This window comes from Siphateles boraxobius, unplaced genomic scaffold (assembly GCF_051911475.1).
Source record: "Siphateles boraxobius isolate OS27281-9 unplaced genomic scaffold, OSU_SipBor_1 12, whole genome shotgun sequence".
NCBI lineage: Eukaryota > Metazoa > Chordata > Actinopteri > Cypriniformes > Leuciscidae > Siphateles > Siphateles boraxobius.
Window position 1 is genome coordinate 30,346,476 of NW_027508722.1, and position 23,396 is coordinate 30,369,871.

General features: G+C 40.8%; 1 protein-coding gene across 1 annotated transcript in view; it reads right to left on the reverse strand.

Moving 5' to 3' along the window:
* Positions 1-254: 254 nt before the first annotated feature.
* Positions 255-23,396, reverse strand: part of csmd1b (CUB and Sushi multiple domains 1b) — a 325,939-nt gene continuing 302,797 nt past the window's right edge. Inside the window, exons 62-68 of the mRNA XM_077218011.1 lie at positions 19,316-19,495; positions 18,404-18,466; positions 9,825-9,986; positions 5,187-5,299; positions 5,014-5,101; positions 4,689-4,821; positions 255-2,377 (exon numbers count right to left, since the gene is read on the reverse strand). Coding sequence (XP_077074126.1) covers positions 2,218-2,377; positions 4,689-4,821; positions 5,014-5,101; positions 5,187-5,299; positions 9,825-9,986; positions 18,404-18,466; positions 19,316-19,495 — 899 coding nt within the window. The 3' untranslated portion in view covers positions 255-2,217. The remainder of the gene's footprint in view (positions 2,378-4,688; positions 4,822-5,013; positions 5,102-5,186; positions 5,300-9,824; positions 9,987-18,403; positions 18,467-19,315; positions 19,496-23,396) is intronic.

Consider the following 23,396-nt stretch of genomic DNA (forward strand, 5'->3'; position numbering starts at 1 on the left):
AAAAATGCACTCGTGTTAGAAGAAAAACAGAATTTGTACTTTTAGAAAAAGTTTAATATTTATCTCAAATAATACTTTTCAAAATATTTGTCATTTAACAATTAGCAGTACAGTTCTCTAGGGTTCATGATTTTGCTCACGTCAAAGAACACATACGAGCTGAATATTTTATAAAAGCTCGTACATTTTGACATTTGTTGGAAAACTTGAAACCATAGATATATACTTATGGGTAGATAAACAATTAATTTACATTTTTATACAGTAAAAACATTTATTTTAACAATTGTAACTACATTAATCAAAAAAGTACAGCATATTTAATAATTTTACAAATTCTGAATAAAAAATATATTTCTGTACAAAAACATCTTTTGCACCTACTTCAAGTCAGCAGCACATGATCGAATGACAATGGCGAGTAGCACAATTGTTGGTTTGAATGCAGTTTTACAGCCTGACAGTCGTGAGGAAACGAAACGCAACTGAACAAAGAAACATTATTGCAGCAAGCCTGAGAAAAGGCAAGACGTGGATCATCTGCAGTGCGACAAAACCGACACGGCCCTTTACCGCTATTGGGCCTGGCGAATCCAACGCACACAGAAATGGTTCAATCTGAGAGCATGATGCAACAGAAAACATCAAAATGGATTCGGAAACAAAACATGGTTTTGATTGAAAATACAATCAAAGTGAAAATGATATCTGATTTCCGCCAGCAAGCCTACAACAATGTCATTGTGCACATTTCAAGCTCGAAGCCATCTATGTGTAGAGCACAAGTGCATATGGTAACACAGCGTTGAGAAAATATCAGGCATTACGTAGTTCACATGGAAAAATGGGAGCACTTACAGTTTTAGCACATGCACTGGTATCAGCCTGGTCATGACATTTAAATCACAGTGAATATGCACCCCAGCAGCCGCACGTTTTTCATCTAGGTTAATGTACTAATGATATGGGTCATTGGAAACCGGTGTGGCCGGGTCATGCTTCTGAATCTAATAAGGCAGTGTTTCTTCAAGAGTAAGTTCCAACTTAACCCAGCAGATTTTGTGTCTCTAATGGCTACGGGAGATGCACACTGGTTCAGAAAAAGGAGGAATGAAAAAAAAAAGCATCAACTTGAGGGCTCAGGTAAATCTGAGTTGGTGTCCACACAGAGGTGATAAAAAAAAAAAAAACTTAAAATCTGCACCATCAACATACAGTCATGTTGTACACGAGAGGTATATCTGATACACAATGAAAACAAATAGGTGAGTAAAGCTATTGTGATTTCAAACTTAAAGATGAATTGTAATTTGTCAGCATTTGTGTTTATGCTAGTCCAAGTGATTGGACACACCACAAAGAAATGTGCTGTATGATGAATGCATTAAAAAGCAATCAAAAATGATGATCGTAAGTTTCAATTGTGTCCTTATCACCTTGTAAACATAAACAGAACTTCATTTCAAAAATAAATTCAGTCTCTCTTGATAGCCGTAGCATGACATCATGCTCTCTATGGATATGGGTTTATGTTTATATACATATAGTCAATAAAACCCTGTATATTCTTTTTTTTTGTTTTCATCCAATACACTGATTTTATATCCATTTCATACTAGTGCAAAACTTGTGCAATAAAGTTTATTTATTTTCTCAACGCAGAGATTGAGTTTCGACCTCCATCCGGAGGTGAGCGTCTCTTCTGTGAGTTTCTTGTAGTGTTTTGTCACCTTCTTGGTGGAGATCTATTAAGTGTGCTAAGCCACAGTAGTCCAGTTGCTTTTTCGTTTTGTGGTTTGTCTTCACTGAAGAAAATACATTGTGTCAACAACTTTGTGGCGTTCAAAGACACTTCAGTATCTTTCCCAGGAAGTCTCTTTTAGGGGGGGTGATACATAAAAAAGAAGATAAAAGCAAAAAAAAAAAAAAACCTTCATCCTTTAAGTGCCACATATGGTACAGATCCCGGAAAGAATGTTGACCTCAGTTCTGGCCGAACATGCGTCAAGTGAGCTTCGTTCTTTGAAAAGTTTTTTTTTTTTCTTTTAAGTTTTTTTTTCTGTAAAAAATAAAATAAAATAGTTGTCGGTTTTATTTCGTCCATTGTAAGCTTGTGGTAAAGTGAGTCTCATCTATAGCAAAGTGCAGTCAGTGGTAAAGGAGTACTGTCATCTGGCACCCACCGCTCAGCTGCTAACCCAGAGCTCATCATGAAGGCTATACTACTGTGCAGACTGTATTGAGGGTCGTATCAAACCTCACAGCCTTTGCCTCTGTTGGCTTCATGTTTGTATCATACATAGGATTCTCAAATGAAGCTTGTCCATTAGTGTTCTCATGACCTGCATATCCGTTGAACTGAACTTTTGGTCTTGTTCTGGAAAGGTGTAAAACAAAGATGACAAACAGTTAGGAGGAGTAGGAACTTCTTTCAAAGCCAAAACAAGTGTTTTCATTTGTTTACATTTATAACACCACAGTCCAGTGTAATTTTTAATTATGGAAGAACAACATTAGAAATGTTAGATTAAACCTTAAACAAAAGAACATGATGTCCTCATCCAAAAATGGGAAGTGACAAATGTGTTAGCTGGGTTAAATTCTAACTATAGAACAAGAGAAATTGTGTCTTACCACCAATTGAATATTGTTCATTTGAAAACACATTCAATTAAATAAGTAATTCACCCCCAACCCTTATATTATTCCCACCCCATACATTTGTCCATGAAATGCTAAAGATGTTATGCAGAATTTCTGAGCTGCTCTTATCCACAGCACTATGAAATTATCATAAAAAATCCATATGCCTTGTGATCAAAATTTGAAGTCTCCAGATGTCCAGATATCTTTACTGCATGAAACATTGTATCTCACAATGGATAGACCTTATTCAGAGCAGCGCCAAGACAGGAATGAAAGTGAGGCTGTGAGGGATGACTTATCGTATTTTTAATGGCATCTGCTGTTAAACTGTATAAAGCTCCTAGATCACTTATAATTTTCCACAGCTCATGTTGTCTTGTTTTTTTTTTTTTTATTGTCTACTGAAATTTCTCGGAAAGATATTACTGCAGTGTTTCGTCAGAACAACAATCCAAAAACAGATTAAATAACTGTACAACCCACTGAAGAGATGTATGTCTATCCCTCACATCCTCGCTTTCATTCCCGTTAAAAATCAAAGATGGCGCTGCTGTAAATAAGATCTATTGAAGTTGATTTGGCACTCTACTTCTAGGGTGATTCATGAACTGGAAGTAATATTAGCCAGAATATTTTTTTATGCAATATTGGATTAAAAAAGCAACATCATTTATTACCAAGAGGATAAGTGGATGCCTCTTGCTTGAATTAAACATGGAATGTGATGAGGACTTGTGAAAAACACAGTGAAGTCATGTGATAATGTGGCATACTACTGCTTGAAACATTTATGTTAGAATAATTCCTTTGGCTGTGTTTGGAAAGGAATACTAGCATGTTGAACATTGCCTACTTTTCTACCCCTAAGTTCTACACACACTTCATGCTATGGTAAAAATGTCAGCATAATGCTGCATTGTAAAACCTTGTTGTGTTTGTCACATGACCTTGGCTGATGTGATTAAATAATGAGTCAAGAAAAGATTAGCTGTAATAACTTCCGAATCATTCAGCATACTGGAAATTGGAGGTCAAATTAAATGCATTATGGTGTACAGTTCATTGAGTATGCTTTATTGCATACTGCACATTATGACATTTTTTGCAAATGTAGTTGATAATCTGGAATAATATGTTTGTGCATGGTAGTATTCTATTCAGAACATGCTGGTTTTAAAATTCCTCAATTCAATTCAAGTTGAAGCATTGCTTCCTCGCGCCAACACTAATTAAAACCATTTTTTTTTTAAATTTGGTTTGATCTTAATTTTGAAAACTGTAACTGATTCCCAGGCTTCCCTCGGATGGCAGTGGATGATTTATGATCTCGCTCAAATTGTATGTTCTAAATCTGAATAAATGACCTACATCCCGTACCCAATTCATATTTCCACTGACTAGGAGCGTCTGGCGCATCACCATATCAGGCGTAATTCTCATGATATTCCGTTGGCAAATGTACACAAACAGAAATAAACAGGGTGACTTTTAGTTGGTAAAATTAGGGTTGACAGAAATGAAAATCTAATATGGAACTAAAACAAAATATGTAAGTCACTTAATTTCCCATAATTCGTGCACTCTGCCCTGCCTCCGACGAGATGAGCAAATAAAATGCAGACAATGAAGGTGTGACTGTAAAGGGCTCGTCGCCTGTGACATTAGCTTCCGGTGACTTACCTGGAAGCGGCCAGGTCTTTGGGTCTCTCATTGTCATCTGTGCCTTGTGATAGAGTCCTGCCAATTTTTTTTTTATTATTTTAATATCGGGGAACTGTCATGCTTTCATGGCAACTTTGAAACATTGTTTTGTTTGCGTAGGAAAACTCCCATGCTTCTTTTTTTTTTTAACATTGACAATATCTGATCTCAATTACATGTTTTATTTGCAGATATTTTAATTGCTAACTGTCTGTATCAGCATCAGTTACTGGTTTGGCAAAGGAGTTTCCCATCACTACAGTGACAAAATTCCGATTCACATCCATTATGGACAAATAACATCAACACATGGAAAAGACAGTCAAGTCAGTAGCTCTTACCTGTGTTTGTAGAGGTAAAAGGCAAACCCTGATAAAATAAGTGCAAAGAAGGGTACTAGAATGGCAGCTGCCACAGAGCTGCTGTTTGTGCCGTAGTAAGGATTAGACGGATCCATATCTGTGGTAATAAGACCTGAGGGAAAATCCAAGCAAACAATAAAACAATATTTTAGCTCTAAGTATTAAATCTATATACATATAGTACATTAATACAAAATAACATTTAGTTATATATTTTATACAAACACAGTACATTATTAAAAATATATATAAATATTATTAGGCATTTGAAAAGGGAGAATTTATAAAAATGTAATAAATCTACCTTGTCTTGTTAATTGAAATTTCCCAAAATCCTTGCTGTGAATGTGCCCTTGGTAAACAAACATTTTTTTCTCAGATTCAGCTGTAACCTATGCAAAACAAATTGGAAAATCACATACACAGTAATAAAATACTACTACTTTGTCAACTTATTACCACTTTTATGCTACTCACATATCCATCCATTGCCCAGTTATCGTTTTTGAATTTGCTAAAATATTGTTCTGTTGGGCCTCTTATCTGGTAAACTTTTAATAATAGATGATTTTCTTCTGTCTTGTAAGTTCCTGCAAAACAACATAAGAAAAAAAGATTACATAAGGAAATAATTACCTGTAATACCAATGATATCCATCATCTAGAATTTCTTTTATAAACCTGCATTTGTAATGTTTTTTCTCTTTATTTTTAGTCTAGGACTAAGTAGGGCAAAGGAAAACATTTTTGTTAAATGCGGAAAGTATCCATAGCTATCAAATCTGCTCAATACATCTGAGAAATTGGGTGTAATCTCAGCACTGAAGAAATAAGATGCAATGCTAATTCAATTTTTCACTCTTCATCTCCCAATCTCCCATTATACTAAGGAAATCCTTCTCTTTTGGCACATTTAATATGTAAGAGCAGACTTACATGTTAATATTTACATATTAGCTGGGAAGGGATACGTGAAAAATCATGAAGATTGGGCACTTCTGGAAAAGTTTTTTATTTTTGGTAGGGTGTTAGGTATGGGCCTAAGGTTTTTAAAAAACCATGGATACAAGTTGGGGTGCCCCTCTAGTGGCCGGTATTGATAAAAACCAGAATGGTGCCCGCATAAAAGAGAAAAGATTATATCTCAACTTCCTTTTGTCTTAAATTGCTGTATAATGACACCTTTTCTACTTGATATGATACAAGGACCATATGTGAGTAAGTGTACAGTGATTTTACATATTTTAAGGGTACACTGACTTGCCCACATTCCTCTGAGTAGTTTGAATTCCCCATGTTGATTACTGAGCTTGCGAGCTCTTGGTAGCTTGCTAGCAAGGCATCATAAAGAAGTTCCATGCACTTGGCATGTCAGTATCTTATTAACGAATTATGGATGTCAGGAGGGCCCTTGGCCGTGCCATGTCAAGGCAGTTTGCAGTTGATGGAGTTGTTGTTCCATCAAACATGAAACGGGGAGTTTTCACTACTGGTGGAGTTGATAATATTGATGAGTCTGGTCGATTTGAGCTCCATGGCACTGCTATATCCCTAACCAACCATTTCACTCATGACAACATGGAGGTGGACCCTCCTCTTCTAACCCTTGAAGGTTCTGAAGGCACCTTTATCAAGCTTCCAAATGACTTTGCCATAGTGCCGTACATCGCTGAATATGCTGGGGAAATCAAGCTTTCATCAGTTTCAGATGGAACAGCCAGACCAACTTTCACTGAGAACACTCGAGCAGGAGTCCCTGACGAAGCATGGCTAGACCATCTCCAAACGGTCCTGATAGAAAAAGATGACACACCAGTGACCTACTCTGGATTTTTCTCTCATGGCCAACGCAAAGAAGATGTCAGGGCAAGGGCCACAGTTGGTGTTTTCCCTGTTTTTTTATGAGAAGGCCTCATCTATGGCCATGCAGAAACACTCAATGCTTGTGGTCATGAAGGCAACAGAGTTTGTGAATCCTGGTCAGGTTCCAGTCATAGTGGCTGAATGCCCTCTGTATACGCAACAGAAAAAATGCCAGTGGAAGTTCCCTGACGAGGTTGGCGAATCAAAAATTGTGTGCTTCATGGGCTTCCTTCATATTGAGATGATGTCCCAAGAGTGTGGAGGTAAGCTGTTAGCTGGCTCTGGATGGGGCCAGATGTTTGCCCTTGCAAAGATCTTCAATACTGGTGTTGCAGCATCTCTACTAAGCGGCAAGCATGTCAAACGTACAAGGTATGCCTACCAGCTTACCCTTGTCTGGCTCCATGTACTCAAAATACAGGCATATGAGGAGTACTGTCAAGAGGGCTATGGGCCTCATGAAAGCATGGAGATGTGGGAGAGTCGACTCAGGAATAATGCTCCAACAACCTCTTACTGGCTAACAGTTCAAGACTACCTCATGATCAACTGCACCTCATCCGTGGTCAGCGAGTGAGGAATTGGCCACTGACCCTGAAAGCCCTCGAAGATTTGTGCCCGTGGTTATTTGCCTTTGGGCATACAAATTTTGCCCGCTGGATGCCAGTATTCCTGAAGGACATGGCAATCCTGCCAGATACCCATCCAGCAGTCCACGAGGCGTTCATGGAAGGGAAGTTTTCGGATGAGACATTAAACCGAGGGCCTGACTCACTGTGGTCACAAAAAATACCAGGATGTCTTTCGAAAGAGTAGGGGTGTATTCCCGGCATCCTGGCCCAATTTGCCCAGTGGCCTCTGTCCATCATGGCCTCCTAATCATCCCCATATACTGATTGGCTTCATCACTGTCTCCTCTCTACCAGTAAGCTGGTGTTTGGTGGGCGTTCTGGCGCAATATGGCTGCCGTCATATCATCCAGGTGGATGCTGCACATTGGTGGTGGTTGGGGAGATTCCCCCTTCTATGTAAAGCACTTTGAGTGCAGAGAAAAGCGCTATATAAATGTAATGAATTATTATTAATTATAAGTTTGTGGTCCAACGTGGAGATAAAAAATTCTCCCTTATGGCACTTGATCAGAGCCAGAAACACAGTATTAAGTTTCTGAAGGAGGACAGTGTTTCAAAGGGCTTGTATGCCCTGCAGGAGGAGAAGGAGATAAACGAGCTCTCAAAACCGGAAGTGCTACGGGCCATTGATGAGTTTGAGGTTGCCTGTTTCTCTGCCTCAAGCGAGAAAGAAAATCTGGAACATCCAGAGTCCTCAGCTGCTGAACAGAATAAGTTCCTCAATCATCTGAAAGAACTATGCGATCTTGCAAAGTAAGATAAAATAGTCAATCCCTTCAAAGAAATGGGTACAGAGCTCATCACCCTAGTCACTGGTGAGGTCATTGATCATGAGATCTCCAATTCCCTCAGGGAAGCTCCTAACATCGACAAAGCCATGTTCACAGAGTTTGTAAGGGACAGAATAGAAAAATCCACCAAGCTGTGTTGGTGTTCACATTCACGAACAGTCCACCCGTGGATCTGAAGAAGGGTGCCAGCAAGTTGGGGTCTGCCAAGGCAAATACCGCTCTTGTCACCAAGCTCTTCATGTCCTTCAAACTCTTCATGTCTTCATGTTCATGTCTGCATCAGCTGTGTATGCAATGTGCAACAAAACTGCATGGAATGCATGGGCAGCTTACCTAGAAGTCACCGACACCCTCATTGTGATCACCCAAGACCCAACCAGCCTCACACTGGAATCAGTGCACATGCGAATTCTCGAACGCTGGACTGTACTCATGTATAGTAAGAACTGCGATGTCAAGTCAGTCAATGAAGCCCGGAAGCTTCTTTTCACTCATGGCCTCAAGTCCCTGGATTCAAAAACCCCAACCCAGCATGCCTTATTCCAGCATGGGAAGCGTGCCCTGCACACTGCAGCTTTTGTCTGGAAGCAGTCCCTCTCTAAAACTCCAGAGATCACAGAACCCAGTGAGTGGGGTTGGGAATGGAATGACAGAACCAAAGTCTGGGTGCCATATTGGACAGATCTGGAAGATGTCAGCAAGGGATGATCACTCCTACTCAACTGTGGCTGTGTGGTTGCCTGTAAGGGCAAATGTAAGTGCCACCGAGCTGGACTTCGCTCTACCACATTGTGCAAGTGTGAGGGAGGCTGTACTAATAATGATGAAGAGTGAAACAAATTTTTTTTTTTTAATAAATACATGATGTTTTAAGTATGTATTGTTTTTTTGTGTTATTTGACTAAAATGTTATATGGATCCTTAACATGGTGAAAAGCCTAATATAACTTTTCACTGTGGAATAGTTCTGAAGTTGTGTTCATTTAAAGCCTCAACAATGGTCCGTTTGGTCACAACATGTGATTTTTGACACTATAGTGATAGTGACCTGTCCAATCAACAAAGAAAAGCATACATTGGAGGTAAAAATATGGGTCTAGGGCCCTGAGTAATATTTCAATGTGACTTTTTCAGAGAAATTGACAGTTTATTTGAGCTAAATATGACTATGATAATAGATTTAACATGGAAATGGACTTAAAATAAGAAGCATATATCAGAATTGGATTCCTTGTATCAAACAAAGTAGAAAAAATTACATTATACAACAATTTAAGACTAAAGGAAGCTGAGATATAACCTTTTCTCTTTTCGGCGGGGGCCAATTTGGATTTTATGGATAACTGCCACTAGGGGGACCACCCCAAATTGTATCCATGGATTTTTGAAAACCTTAGGCCTATACCTAACACCCTGCCAAAAATCAAAAACTTTTCCAGAAGTGCCCAATTTTCATGAATTGCATCCTAGCTATATTTACATATTAACATATTTCAATAAGAATTGATGTCATATTGTTGCTGTAGTAGCTGATACACATCAGTTCACTCCTATATTGATCCACAAACAAATCTTTCATGTTGGGGCTATCAATACTATAACAAGATCTTCATTTCACTATACACATGAGCATGTGGAGCAAAATGTAAATAATACAAAGCAGTCCTGTCCACTGACAGCCGTGTGTGTGTATTTACTGCTTTAATATTGCTAAATCTTTTCCGACTGACACATTTCGTCTGTTGTATGGTATAGTGCACCATACCACCTAGCCCTAGTGCCTTCTTTGAATATGATGCCAAAAACTAGCAGGAAAATTCTTAACTTACCAGAGAGTTTAATGTGCACCCCGCTTTGCTCCAGAAGAGTAACGTTAACCCGGCTGGTGGTGGCATTGAAAGCATTGACTGTTACTGTTGCAGACTGTCTCTTTCCCAGGTACTCATAGAATCCAGCCCAACCAGAGTTCAAAGAGAACACATCTGCTGGAACTAAACAAAACGCATAAAGAAATAATTTCTACCTGTATGTCTGTGTAATTTCACAAAATACATTACACACATATATACTATAGTTACAGGGGCCACAAAAAGTAGTTGGACATTTAAGACAAACATGAAATTGTATGAAAGCAAATGCATTAGTAAACAAAATATCAAAGCAAGTGGTATTTATTTAAATAAACACAAGCACACTTTAATTTCTTGGGGGTTTCAACATATAAAACAGTATTTGTATATTTGTATTAATTTCAAAATTAATACACAAGCATTCAGACACTATTTTTGGTTGTCAAAACATGGTTCTCTATCAGCCAGTCACATTCGACGTAACAACAAAAAAGATTGGCGAATTGGGATCTCGTTTGAAACCACAATCCCCTTCGAGTGTAAACAAAACAATGTCCATTGGCGAGAGAAATTTGAATTGCAAACCAGAACCCACAAAGCCGCTGCACTCGCTCATTTAAGCTTTCGCTTCGGAACGGAGCGTTTTTCCAATTCTAATCTGCAATGATCGTTCAATTATGTATAACAAACCAGGAAAAAGCTCTTCAGAGAGTTTTTGTGTGACTGCACGTCAGCGGTGGTCAGCGGAGGTCAGAGGAAGAAATTTTATCTGCTCCCCAGGGGAGTTCCCCACCTGGCGAACCCTGGATGGAGTTCCTTCAGCACCCTCGGCAGTCAGACGCGGCAGAGACATCAGAAGCTAGGCCTAACACTCGTGTGTATTCCCAGAATGTCAGCCCCTGTGCTGGACCTGGTGCCCATGTGTTGTGATTCCCCTACGGCTAATACCACGAGTGTATTCTACCACGATATGGGTTTCCTGTCGGCGAGCCGTGTCTTTCCCTTGGCAGAGCCCGCTTTGCCGTCTCTGCTCGGTATTGACTTCACCCTAGCTAGACTGCATCTACCACAGAGACATCCATATGTGTAAACCCCAAATGTTAACTCCCTACGGGCAAGATGTGGTCTCCGTATCATCCCTTTCTGTTTATAATAGGCTTTTCCAATGTTATCTAAATAGTCTCACTGTACGGGGCAAGAAAGATCAGCACTGATTTGACTCACTCTGTGTTAAAGCCCTGTCCTTTCTCCGCCCTAGCAGGTGCGAGGGGATTCAGCAGCTTACGCAGAGTGCTGGAAGAGTCAGTAATTGTGGCGTTTTATTAGGGATCAGTTGTCAGTTGTTCTGACGTAACATCTAGGATACTAATGTAACGTCTCGGTTACATATGGTAACCCTTGTTCCCCGAAGGAGGGAACGGAGACGCCACATCGAAACCGACGAATAGGAAACTCGCTAGAGAGGCCAATCTACTTCGAGTGAAACCACATTGGGGTCGAAACCGACAGATAGGAATCTCTACCAAAGGGCCACAGCTGCTGCACCCCATCCAGCACCCTGTGCAAGCCTCTACCCCTTCTTGCCTGGAAGGACGATAGGAGAGGGCTTACACAGAATAAGCCTGTCACTGTTGTTCCGTGATAACCACATAGTGGGAAAGCGTGCCCTTTCCCCATAGCAGTTTTGCAAAGTTTTAACCTTTTGGCTTCCCGTACATTCAGTTGTGCTTCTTGCTCATATTCAGTTCTGATGGTACGTATGGTAACTGCAAATTCTTGGTATGGTATGGCTGCAAATTCTTCCCCGAATGAGTTATGTGGGGAATACATATGGACTAACCCGAAGGTTGAACTGCATATAAAATACTGGGTGACTTAGCCCAAGGGAAAGACACAGGCTTCTGTTAAGGAGCAGCCGTGGAAGAAATACACATATGGGATCCCCGTATGGTCACACATATGGGACCCAGCCTAGACCCGGTTCTCAAGGATTCAACGGATAAAGGCCTGGCGCCGGACACTCCATCATGTCCGGGCCGAGGGTGTTGGAGAACTCAGCAGGTTTTACACTCTGGAGCAATAAAGGTGCACAGTAGGGTGAAGCAAGCCGTCAGAGCCGAACCTCTCAGTGCTTCTACCCGTTTAGGGTGAGAACACAGAAGGAGACCGGCTCTAAATGTAGGCTATAATATCTAGCGAACGTGTTAGGTGTCGCCCAGCCAGCAGCTCTACAAATATCTGTTAGCGAGGAGCCACGTGCCAGCACCCAGGAGGATGCAACGCCTCTCGTGGAGTGAGCATGCAACCTGAGCGGGCAGGGCAGGCCTTGTGCTCGGTAAGCCAAGCAGGGACGTGCACAGGAATGAGGGGCAGTTGCTCTGACCCCCCCCCCAAAAAAAAAAAAACCTCACGGGCTATATGAAGGACTGAGAATAACAGGGTCTTTATTAAAATATATATATATACACAGTAAAAAACTGAAATACAGCACTCAATCACCTTAACTACTACTAATAATAACACAGAAAAACGTGACTTGAGTCATGAAAATACCTACATCAATATCCCTATCAATATCCTATCAAGTTACTGATGGGTTTCTCCAAACTTACAGGTTTATGATATACAACTTTGTAAACAGTTTACAAAATGTATACAAACAATATTGTTAAATGTCACCAAAATACACATAAGAAAAAGAGTTCCTCATATTATTGTTTATTGTTTTTTAATTATTATTATTATTATATATTTATTTTATTTTTTAAATTTAAAAAGAAATAATCTGGATTGAATGACAGATGGGGAAAAACTCGCTTCTAATAAAAAAAAAAATTAAATAAAAAAAAAACTGTTAGATTTTGGGAAAAAATATAATCCCTTTTAAACCTTTTGGCTTCCCGTACATTCAGTTGTGCTTCTTGCTCATTTTCAGTTCTGATGGTACGTATGGTAACTGGGCAACTACGCATGATTTGTAGTATGATTGCGTAAAGGGAACAGGAATTCCGGTAGGGAACAGAATCGACTACTACACCGGTCGCGTGCAGCGCTGCAGCCACATAAACAGAGTTTACCCTTCCTCTACTGACTTTCACTTTCTGTGCCCGAATGGAAGTGAATGAGGCTTTGCAAATTTTTTTTTTAACTAGGCCTACTTGAAATTCTGCATCCATTGTATGATTTATTTTAATTTTTCCCACTCGGAAGGGCAACGTGAGTCGAGAAGGGCATATGGGCAGTTGCCAGGGCAACCTGAGCAACCCCCCTGTACATGTCCCTGAAGCCAAGGCGATGGCATCCACTATCCAGTGGGCCATCCTCTCCTTGGAGACAGCCTTTCCCTTCCGCTGGCCTCGTAAAAGAAAAAGAGCTGGTCCTGAGACATTGAGTTCTGTCCACGTACAGACGCAGAGCGCGAACGGGACAGAGCTAAGCCAGGGCTGGGTCTGCCTCTTCCAGGCACAGCGCTTGCAGGTTCACCACCTGGTCCCCGAAGGGAGTGGTAGGAACCTTGGGCACACAGCCAGGCCAGGGTCTCAGTATAACATGGTTGTCACCCAGCCCGAACTCGATTCGTCAACCGAAAATGCCTGCAGGTCCCCTACCCTCTTGATAGAGGCCAATGCAACCAGCAGCAAAGTCTTCACAGAGAGAAGCTTTAAGTCTGCTGATTGCAAAGGCTCAAAGGGAGCACCCTGGAGTGCTTGAAGCCCCAGGGAAAGGTCCCAAGAGGGTATGGAGGGGGGTCGAGGAGGGTTTAACCCTTTGAGGTCGGCAATAGTCTCGCTTTTTTTCTTAGTGCAAAAGAAACTCAAAATACTCTGTTGATTTTGATCTTACATATTAAGTGTTGTACATCATTAGATCCTGATAAGTGTCTATTTTTTTGTGGATACTCACAATAAAAACAAAGTGTTGTGCTTTTCGCCAAATAAAGAAAAACAAACATGATGCGCGTTCTGCCTTCTCTCTGTCAGTTAAGTCCATTCTGAAACGCGTCCGAAAATTAACTGTAATTCCGCGAATACCTGTCATACAGGCAAGAGTGTTTTTCCATAATGAAGCTTGAACTCTCTTCTTTTAAATGAATTAATTTATATAAAAAACAAATATTCTCAGTTTATGTAATCTGTATGAAAAGAGAGAGATGTCAGTATTTTTCTTTCCAGCTCATTATACCTCATTACGCGTTAATGTGCCACGCCCACGGAGAGCGCGCGGTATTGAATCGCAAATGATCTAAGGCAAGCCATTCAAACATGTAAACGCCCACCAGCTGGATTATAAAACACATCGTGTTTAGTAAGTATCTTGTACAGCTGTGTACACAGCGTATCCTTTCGGTGTGAGGAATAATACTATCTAATAACCCTGGAAAATGTACCAGAAGTGGTAGTTTCATTTCGAGGAGCAACGGATCCAGCTGACGTAGTAAGTCATTTATTCTTAAGTGCTTTGTTCTAATCGCGATATTGAATAGTGTCTGACTGTAAACCGCAAAAAGACTGTTTAAATATGCATTGCGTGTCTGTGTGTAGGCTAAATGATGAATGAACGGCACAGGCGCGCGCACTGTTGTTTACTACAGTTATACAGCGCGTGTCTGTGCCGTTAATTCACTCTCGCACCTACATTAGTAAACGTTATGTTTACATGAACACATCCAAACTATATTGCTATAGCCTACTAAGATGAGTAAAAATATACTGAAATATGTTGAAATAAAATGTCTGTATAAGCAACAAGCTGCAAATTCACATGTATATACTAATATATCATACACAGTATGTTACAGACTAAATATGAATGTTTAGACAAGATGATTAGTTTTGGATAGATTATAAAGTTTTGACTGTAAAAAAAGACTACTGTCACATTAAATAGGTAATCTTTTGTTCACCAATTTCTGCTCATAGTTAAATATACTATAGTATGATGTATTGTCAAAAATAAAGTAGGTATATTGAATTATCAACTAAGATGTTATTATAGTGTTTGTTCCAATATTCAAACTAATGAATCCTTACCTTTTTTAATACGCATGATAAAATGTATACTTTTTACAAAGCAATACACTTGAAATATTGTTAAAATTGTAATTGTTGTTGTAATTGTAACCTATTTGTAATTGGTTACAATTTCTAATTGTAAAATATGTATATATAGATCATTTCTTTTGTCCTTGCATTCTTTGGGACCCTGTGACACACCATGTGTGAAAGGGCTAATTAATATGCAGCTCATTATGCGGCACATTATCCGGCCTTTGTCTTCTCAGGTGTGAACACGCCTCCACGCATATTGCCTTTCCAAACAAAAGGTGTCTTATAAAATTTAAATCAATATATTGTTTTGTGTAAATGATTAGGCAGGATGATTTTCAGATCATTTTGAAGCAAAAATTCTAGGCAACAACACTCATTAGTCAAAAGTCTTGTGGACACATAATTAGTATGTCTTTTGTGGCCTTATTTCAGACACTTTAAAGGGTCACTCCACCCATTTGCATTAAGAGGTCCATTGTTAGACAACCAGTCATACTATTGAATGGTCGTGCAACATTCTTTCATTTTCCCCTGAGACGAGAGAAATCTACTATTTACCTTTTTCACTTCCTCCTACAATGACGCAAAAATCGTCATTTGACGTCATTGTAGGAGGAAGTGTAAAAAGGGGGGATTTCTGTATAGACTACAAGCACAAATTCCCACCCTTTCAAACCCGCCCATAGGGGGTTGTGCCTAATGTGCTAACAGAGCTATCACAGATCAGTGGGTGGGACTTCACTTGCAGATACTGAAAGCAATATCAGCCATCTTGTTTATAAGCTAAGCTAACAAGCGCTGTGGATATAGGAAGTTACGACAATGACGGAAGAAACTAAACATGATATGGAAGTAGAGGATTTTGAAATTCTGCTGCTCGAATCCGCTGTTCGTGGATATCTTTACGAGCCGCAATATAGTGAAGATCAGCTGGGTCGAGCTGAGGCGGGCTGCTGGTGCGTGTGCTCTCGCTGTGCGCTACGGACACAGATAGAGTCCGTCTGCTGCAGAGAATTTCAACGATCGCAATATCTCCTGGACGAAATCTCTGAATCAGACGACCACACAGACGTTTGTGTTGTGATGTGAACCATCCTAGTTTCGCCTGACTGAATATCCAGGTATCATGCAATAATTCACCATATAGAAAGAAATACAAACGAGCAATTCACTAATGAGTTTGCCAATGTAACGGGGTTCGTTGTTGTGGGAAGAAGGAGGCTGGAACCGGCGAACATTTGAACGTTTTAATAGTAAAATAAACAAATACAAAACAAAAGTATAAGCCAGCTGGCCACACACAACAGAAACAAAACATAAAATCAAGCCTGTTCCTTTTGTGCTTCCGGTCCTCAGTGAGAGATATGAGACCGCTGCACAGGTGTCATTCATTATCACTCGCGTCGTCCTCTCACGTCCCTCGCGCTCGTCCTGCTCGCCACAGCCAACTAGACATTTTTTGTGAAATGAATTTCAAACTCATTTGGCAGCTAGCCTTCTTGTAGACGGAAGAGTGATTTCTCTGATGTTTGCGCTGTTCTGGATTAGTGGGAGTGGCTTGCGGAGCTGTGGCTTGCGGAGCTGCATTGTGGGAGTTGTTGTCTTACATACAAATGCGCCCCAAAGTTATTTTCTGTCTTTTCTCGGTCAAGAGGGCACCACATTCAAAATTTCTTTTACATTTCGACTACATATATAACCCACTTTCAATAAAGATTAATGTTGAAATGGGTGGAGTGACCCTTTAAGTTTTAGTTTTTCAATATCCATGCATAAGCAATATTCTCTCAAAAATACAAACATGTACATACATGTTGCTCAGATATTACGGTAGCCCAGTTTGTGCTATATAGAGTGAATTTACACCTTTGCCATTAACATGTTTATAAATAACTGAAAAAAGCACAAATGTCAGAGCATGTCAGAACACCTCAAGGACCCCAAAAAACCCTTAGACCTGAGAGGGTTAACCATCTCGCTCCCCCAAGGAACCTGACGACCAGGTTGTGCTTTCCTACTGTTTTGCCATCTATGTGTTCATGTTATGCTGAAATATGCAGGGAGACAGCCTTCGCTCCAACACTTGCTGCAGGAAGGAAAGCATGAACCCTATCGAACATGTTCGGTGGTCCTCTCGGCGAGAAGAACACCACTCGACGAACAGGTTCCACTTCAAGGCGTACACACATCTCTTGGACGGCGCCCATGCAGAAGTGATGGTGTTAAGCACCTTTAGGGGGAGGTCATCTAGAACCTCCGCATCCCGTCAAGGGAGCACACATGGAGTTTCCAAAGGTCCGGATGCGGGTGCCATTGGGTGGCCAGTCTCTGAGTCAGAAGGTCCTTCCTCAGAGGAATGGGCCAGGGAGGAACTGTCACGAGGAGCATGAGTTCTCGGAACCAGGCCAATAGTGAGCCACCAGAAAGACCTGCTCCTCATCCTCCCTGACTTTGCGCAGGGCCCGTGCAAGTAGGCTCACTGGGGGAAACACATATTTGCGGAGGTCCCGGGGCCAGCTGTGTGCCAGTGCATCCATGCCAAGTGTTCCCTCGGTCAAGGAGTAAAACAGCTGACAATGGGAGGTCTCTGAGGAGGCAAACAGATCTACCTGAGCCTCCCCGAACTCTCTCAAGATCAGCTAAACAGCCTGGGGGTGGAGTCGCCATTCTCATGGGAGCACAACTCATGACAGCTCGTCAGCCACATGGTTTAGCACAACGGGGACATACATTGCGTGAAGCGACCTCAGATGCTTCTGACTCCAGAGGCGGAGATGGCGGGCGAGTTGCTACATGCGATGGGAGCGTAGACCACCTTGTCGGTTGAAATACGCAACGGTCGCAGTGTTGTCCGTACGGACCAGCACGTCCCTGCCCTGTAGGAACGAGGGGTCTGACCACGGGTTGAAGGTCTGGCGGCATGCCGGTGTGATTGTCACCTGATGAGTGCCGTGATTCCATGCCCTATCTCGGGACTCGGCCATGAAGCCAGTGCTGAAGCGATCTCATATCGAGCAGCCCGAGTGGGGTTACCAATGCTGCAGCTGCCATATGCCCCAGAAGCCTGTTCCCTGAAGGAGGGAATGAAGACTTACGTCCCATCGCCACAATTGCTGTTCCACTGCTGAACGGCCAGGACACACCATCTTGGCTCCTCAGTGCAAAACTTAAATGAACGAGTGCAGCGTGTTTCCATTCGTACCCGCTTTGTGGGGTGTGGCTCGCAATGCAAATCTCACTCGCCAATGTCATTTGGCTTGTTTTGTTTGTCTCTCAGAGGAGATCCCAATTTGTCAGTCGTTCTGATGTAACATCTCCATTCCCTCCCAGGGAACGAGGTTACATTAGTAACCTAGACAGTTAGTTAATGTAATGAACTTCATACTGGGAATTTTATTCATTTAGTTGACTTCATCTTCTAAAATAACCAGTTGCTTAAACATAATTGTAAAAATAAAGAGAAAAAACGAAAAAAAAGGATAATTTAACGGGATGTGGGAGTTTTCATACCACGAATCTTGTTTTTCTGCAGGTCTGGATCCTCATTTGATTTGCTGTTGATTTTTGGTCCAACTACGAAATAGAGGAGATAATTGATCAGTTGACATTTGTGGATGCAACCTGCATAATGTTTATTGCTGTAGTTACTCTGAAAATGAGTCACTGCTACATTAGTTTGTTACGCATAAATAACTTTTATACATTCATAAACACTGACACCTATTTTGTGCAACAAAGTACATATTTTACAGTTTAAACAAAAAATAGATTTAGTCTTAAATGGTTTCAAGATTAAAAACTAGAACATTTATTAATCCATGTATTATCCATCCATGTAAGTATTAAAGGAATAGTTCACCCAAAAATACAAAGTCACCACGATTTTAGTAAGACCACCATCAGAAGACATGTTCCTGGAACAACATATTTTGTCGATCCTGGAACAACATTCCTGTCCAAAATTTTTGTCCAATCCCTATCCCTACCTCTAAACATAACCCTACCCATAACCTATCATTAAACTCAGAGTGAAAAGATAACATGTAGAAGCATCTAACCCTGGTTTTAAGCCTAAACTTGACATAAACAGTAAAATTGATTGATTGATTGGAATATTATTCCAGGGTCAACAAAGATGTAGATCCAGAAACATGTTGCACTCTGTGAAATCATGTTCATGAAAACAGGCAAATATGATGTATGCTGTTATTTTTTGAGGGTGAGTAAACAATGTCAGAATTTTAATATTTGGGTGAAATAGCCCTTTAAGGTTATGGGTAAACAACTGCTTCTGTGTTCACATTCCTGTCTGTATAAATGAAAATCAGTCGCTACTGCTAGTAAAGAGTCCTGCTCAAGGGCAGGATGGACACAGTTCATGAATCAGCCCTTTCAGGGTTATCAGCCCAGTTGTTTCAGTACCTTTGCAGACTGGAGGTTTGCCTGACCACCTCCCATCTGCTTTGCAGGTCCTGTGCTCCGATCCTCCAGATAAGTAGAAGCCACCTTGGCATGTATACATGAGTGTGTAACCTAGAGTAGGCAAGTCTATAGCCTTCACATCTACATGAGATGGCGTCTCAGGCTGCCTACAAGCATGTGCTGAAAAGTTAAAGAGAAAGGAAATTAGATGATGATCTTCCCTGGGCTATCATGGAAAACCATGTACTCCGGTGATGCAGAAGAAATGTGCCTGATGTTCAGACTTCAGACTTTAATGGCATCTATAAATATGTGTATTTTAATTATTTAGTACAGTAAAAACTCAGTATACAGGGCATAAGAAACTACACAATTTATTGTATTTGCACATATATTAAGAGGCTGTGGAATTGTTTGAATTGCTTGTATTGCATCTGTATTGAACAAGCTGACCAAGATCTTCAGTATTATTAGTAAGTTACTAGAAAGTTTTTGGCCGATGAGTTTGATTAAGATAATGAATTGGACCTCAAGGACTGGTGGCATTTATTGTTGGTAGCTTAATATTATTACAGAAACATTTCAGAATGTAAAAGAATACTAAACAAACAAAAAACTAAAACATAGGACAGACAAGCAATTCAAACAATTCCACAGCCTCTTAATATATGTGCAAATAAAATAAATTGTGTAGTTTCTTATGTCCTGTATATTGAGTTTTTACTGTACTAAATAATTAATATATATATATATATATATATATATTAGATGCCATTAGTACATTTAACAATATTAGTACATTTAACAAAGGCCCTGCGAACAACACCAAAAGCACACCTCTGTGCAACAGCAGTTGGTACTTGTTGCTAAGCTATTGTTATTTCTGTAATTTAGAATTATAACATTGAAGTAATCCTTGCTGTCAGTAAAACATTAAAATGCTGCATGCTATAAGAAAAATGAGTAGTCCATACTGTTCTCTTTCAAACAATAGCTCGATATCTCACACTGGGCGTGACAGATCCTGGAAGCACCAATCACACCACGTCTGTCAGTTGACAGACCAATCACGACAGTGATGTGGGAGTCCCACCTCCCTAATATATACCCCTGCCCGTGGTCCCTACTTCATTCTTGATCTCTTCCCCGTGAAGATAAAAATTGGAAGCTATGCTTCAGCAGGACCTGTATTCAAAATAGTTGTATAACTGTTCTGAGACGAGCAGTCAAGATACGTCACCGAACGCAGCTGTTTTTGTTAGCAGGTCTTTTTTCACTGTAACAGTGATTTTTATTGGATTCTGGTACACTACGAGATTTAACGTGTTACGGCAAATTCTCTTATATATTCCCCTTTTCTGAGTTGCACGTTGTGGTGAGATTGGATAGGCTACTATTATTTACTATGGCAACTACTTGTTCTGCAAGCGGCGGACCGAAAGCAGATTATTCACGTCCGTGTGCGTGCGGTTCAATGATATCAGGCAAGGATCCTCATCCGTTGTGCATCGCATGTCTGGGGGTGAGACACACTCAGGCAGCCCTCGTGAACCCTGAGGGCTGTCCTAACTGCTCGCTCTTCCCATCAAGGGTGCTAGAGAGAAAAGTGCGGGTCGCAGACACTAACAAGGGAGATCCCTGCTTTTCTCCTCCGCGGGCGGAGAATGATAAATCTCCTGAAAAACTGAGGCTGCTAGGCGCTCAGTGCGTCCTGGCAGTAAAGCTGAAGCCGAGGAAAAGGCTGTCCTGCAGTTAGGGTGGAGATGATGTGCACGATCACCGAGCCCCAGACAAAGTGGCACTTTGGGCCTGGCCAGTGAGAAGTTAAACTTGAGTGTGAAGGGTCTACCTCCGAGGGTGAAACAATTCAGAATGCACAAGCAGCTTTAACGCATTCTGCATATGATCGGAAATGGACTGTGTTTGAGCGATGGTGCGCACACAGACACATCGTTCCTTTTCTCTGTTCTTTATCGGATGTGTTATGTTTTCTGTAGGAACTTTTGGATAAGGGCAGAGCCTTTTCAACTGTTAAGGTTTATCTTGCCGCAATTTCAGCGTGTCATGTGGGGATTGACGGAAATGCTATAGGTCAACACCCGCTTGTATGCAGGTTTATGAGAGGTGCACAGCGTTTAAACAGGGTTTCAAAGCCATTGATTCCTCCGTGGGATCTGTCTGCGGTCCTTAACGCACTATCTCAGCCCCCTTTTGAGCCTATAGAGAGTGTTGAATTAAAGCTGCTTTATTATTGGCTCTTTCGACCACAAAGCGGGTTAGCGAACTTCACGCGTTATAGGTTCATAACTCCTGTATGCGGTTCGCTATGAGGATTACTCGAGAGTAACTCTCAAAACGAATCAGCTCTCGCCTGTAAACAGGAGGATTTAGTGCCTTTCCATCCGCAGCCTTTTTCCTAGTCAGAGGATGCGCGGCTTCATTGCTTGTGCCTTGTCCGTGCGTTGCGTCACTATTTGGACAGAACGAAAGCACTAAGGAAGAATAATCAGTTGGTTCATGGGCTGATTCTCATAAAGGGAAACTTATTTCGCTTCAGCGCCTGTCCCACTGGGTAGTGGAAGCTATTATATTAGGTTATAATGGCATGGGTCTCTGCTCAGAGACCTCATGAGGGCTCATTCTACCAGAGGTTTGTCTACCTCATGGGCACTGTTTAAGGGCGTTTCAGTTCAGGACAAATGTGCAGCAGCAAGTTGGCCTTTGCCCCACACATTTGCCCGATTTTATAGACTGGATGTCACTTAGCCATCACTGGCTCATTCCGTCCTAAGTGTGTAAAAAAAAACAAAAAAAAACAAGCAACACTCGTTGTGATGTATTTATGTTACATATATCACTGAGTTGGTTGACATGCCTGCTTTGGACAGCATATCTGCAATACGGGAGTTGTCTATATCCCATAGTGAGATACCGAGCGAATGTTTGAAAGAGAACTTTAGGTTACTTGCGTAACCCCGGTTCTCTGATAACATGAGTGAGGTATCTCACCACACTTCCCTCCTTACAGTGCACGGAGAAGAGATATGCAGAGAATGAAGTAGGGACCACGGGCAGTGGTATATATTAGGGAGGTGGGACTCCCGCATCACTGTCGTGATAGGTCTGTCAACTGACAGACGTGGTGTGATTGGTGCTTTCAGGATCTGTCATGACCAGAGGTGTTCCCCATTGTGAGATATCTCACTCATGTTATCAGAGAATCGGGGTTACGTAAGTAACCTAAAGATTCATTCATGTTTATAACTTCTGGATAATGATTTCATGTAATTGAGTACTTAACCCCATTCATGAGAGTGGTATATTTAATCTAAATGTGTGTACATTAAAAACATTCTGTTTACTTCATCACTTTGACTGCACCAATAAAATGCATATGTGGTCCAGAGTACATTTACACAATCTCCACCATTTATGTTTTAAGTCTTGATATGTCCATGACAAGGTTTATATATCAGGCTCCTGATGACCTGTCCGGCACAAATGTATGTCTTGTTACATGTATGACTCAAATTAAAAATGACAGATTGGAGATAACTATTTCTGTTTACTGTACATGCCTTCTGTAAGTTATTTTTTCAATGTCTTTCAACAAATGGGTTTTCCTTCAAGGGACAAACACATTATCTCGGCCTAGAATCATGCCATTGGTTGAGTCAAATCAAATGTATTATATAGCGATTTTCACATTGCAGATTGTTTCAAAGCAGCTTTACAGAAAATCATGATGTTAACATTTATAATATAATATGTTTATGTCTTCATGATTAGAGCAGGGGGATAATATATTTTAGATTTTGTGACGATATAAACAATCAAGCAGTTGAAATCATGTAACCCTATGTGAGTCTACTGTATGTATACGGAAAAAGTTGGATGTGCTTATATATTCAGCTTCATGGAAGTGTTATAATGTCAGTCTGTGTTCTCCTGTCATTTCTTGTCTTAGTTATTCCCCATAATGTCTATTAGTCTTCCCAGGTGTTTCAGATTAACCACGCCCCCTTGTTATCTTGTTTAGCTTGTTTGCCGTTGTATTTAAGCCCTGTGTTTCAGTCCAGTC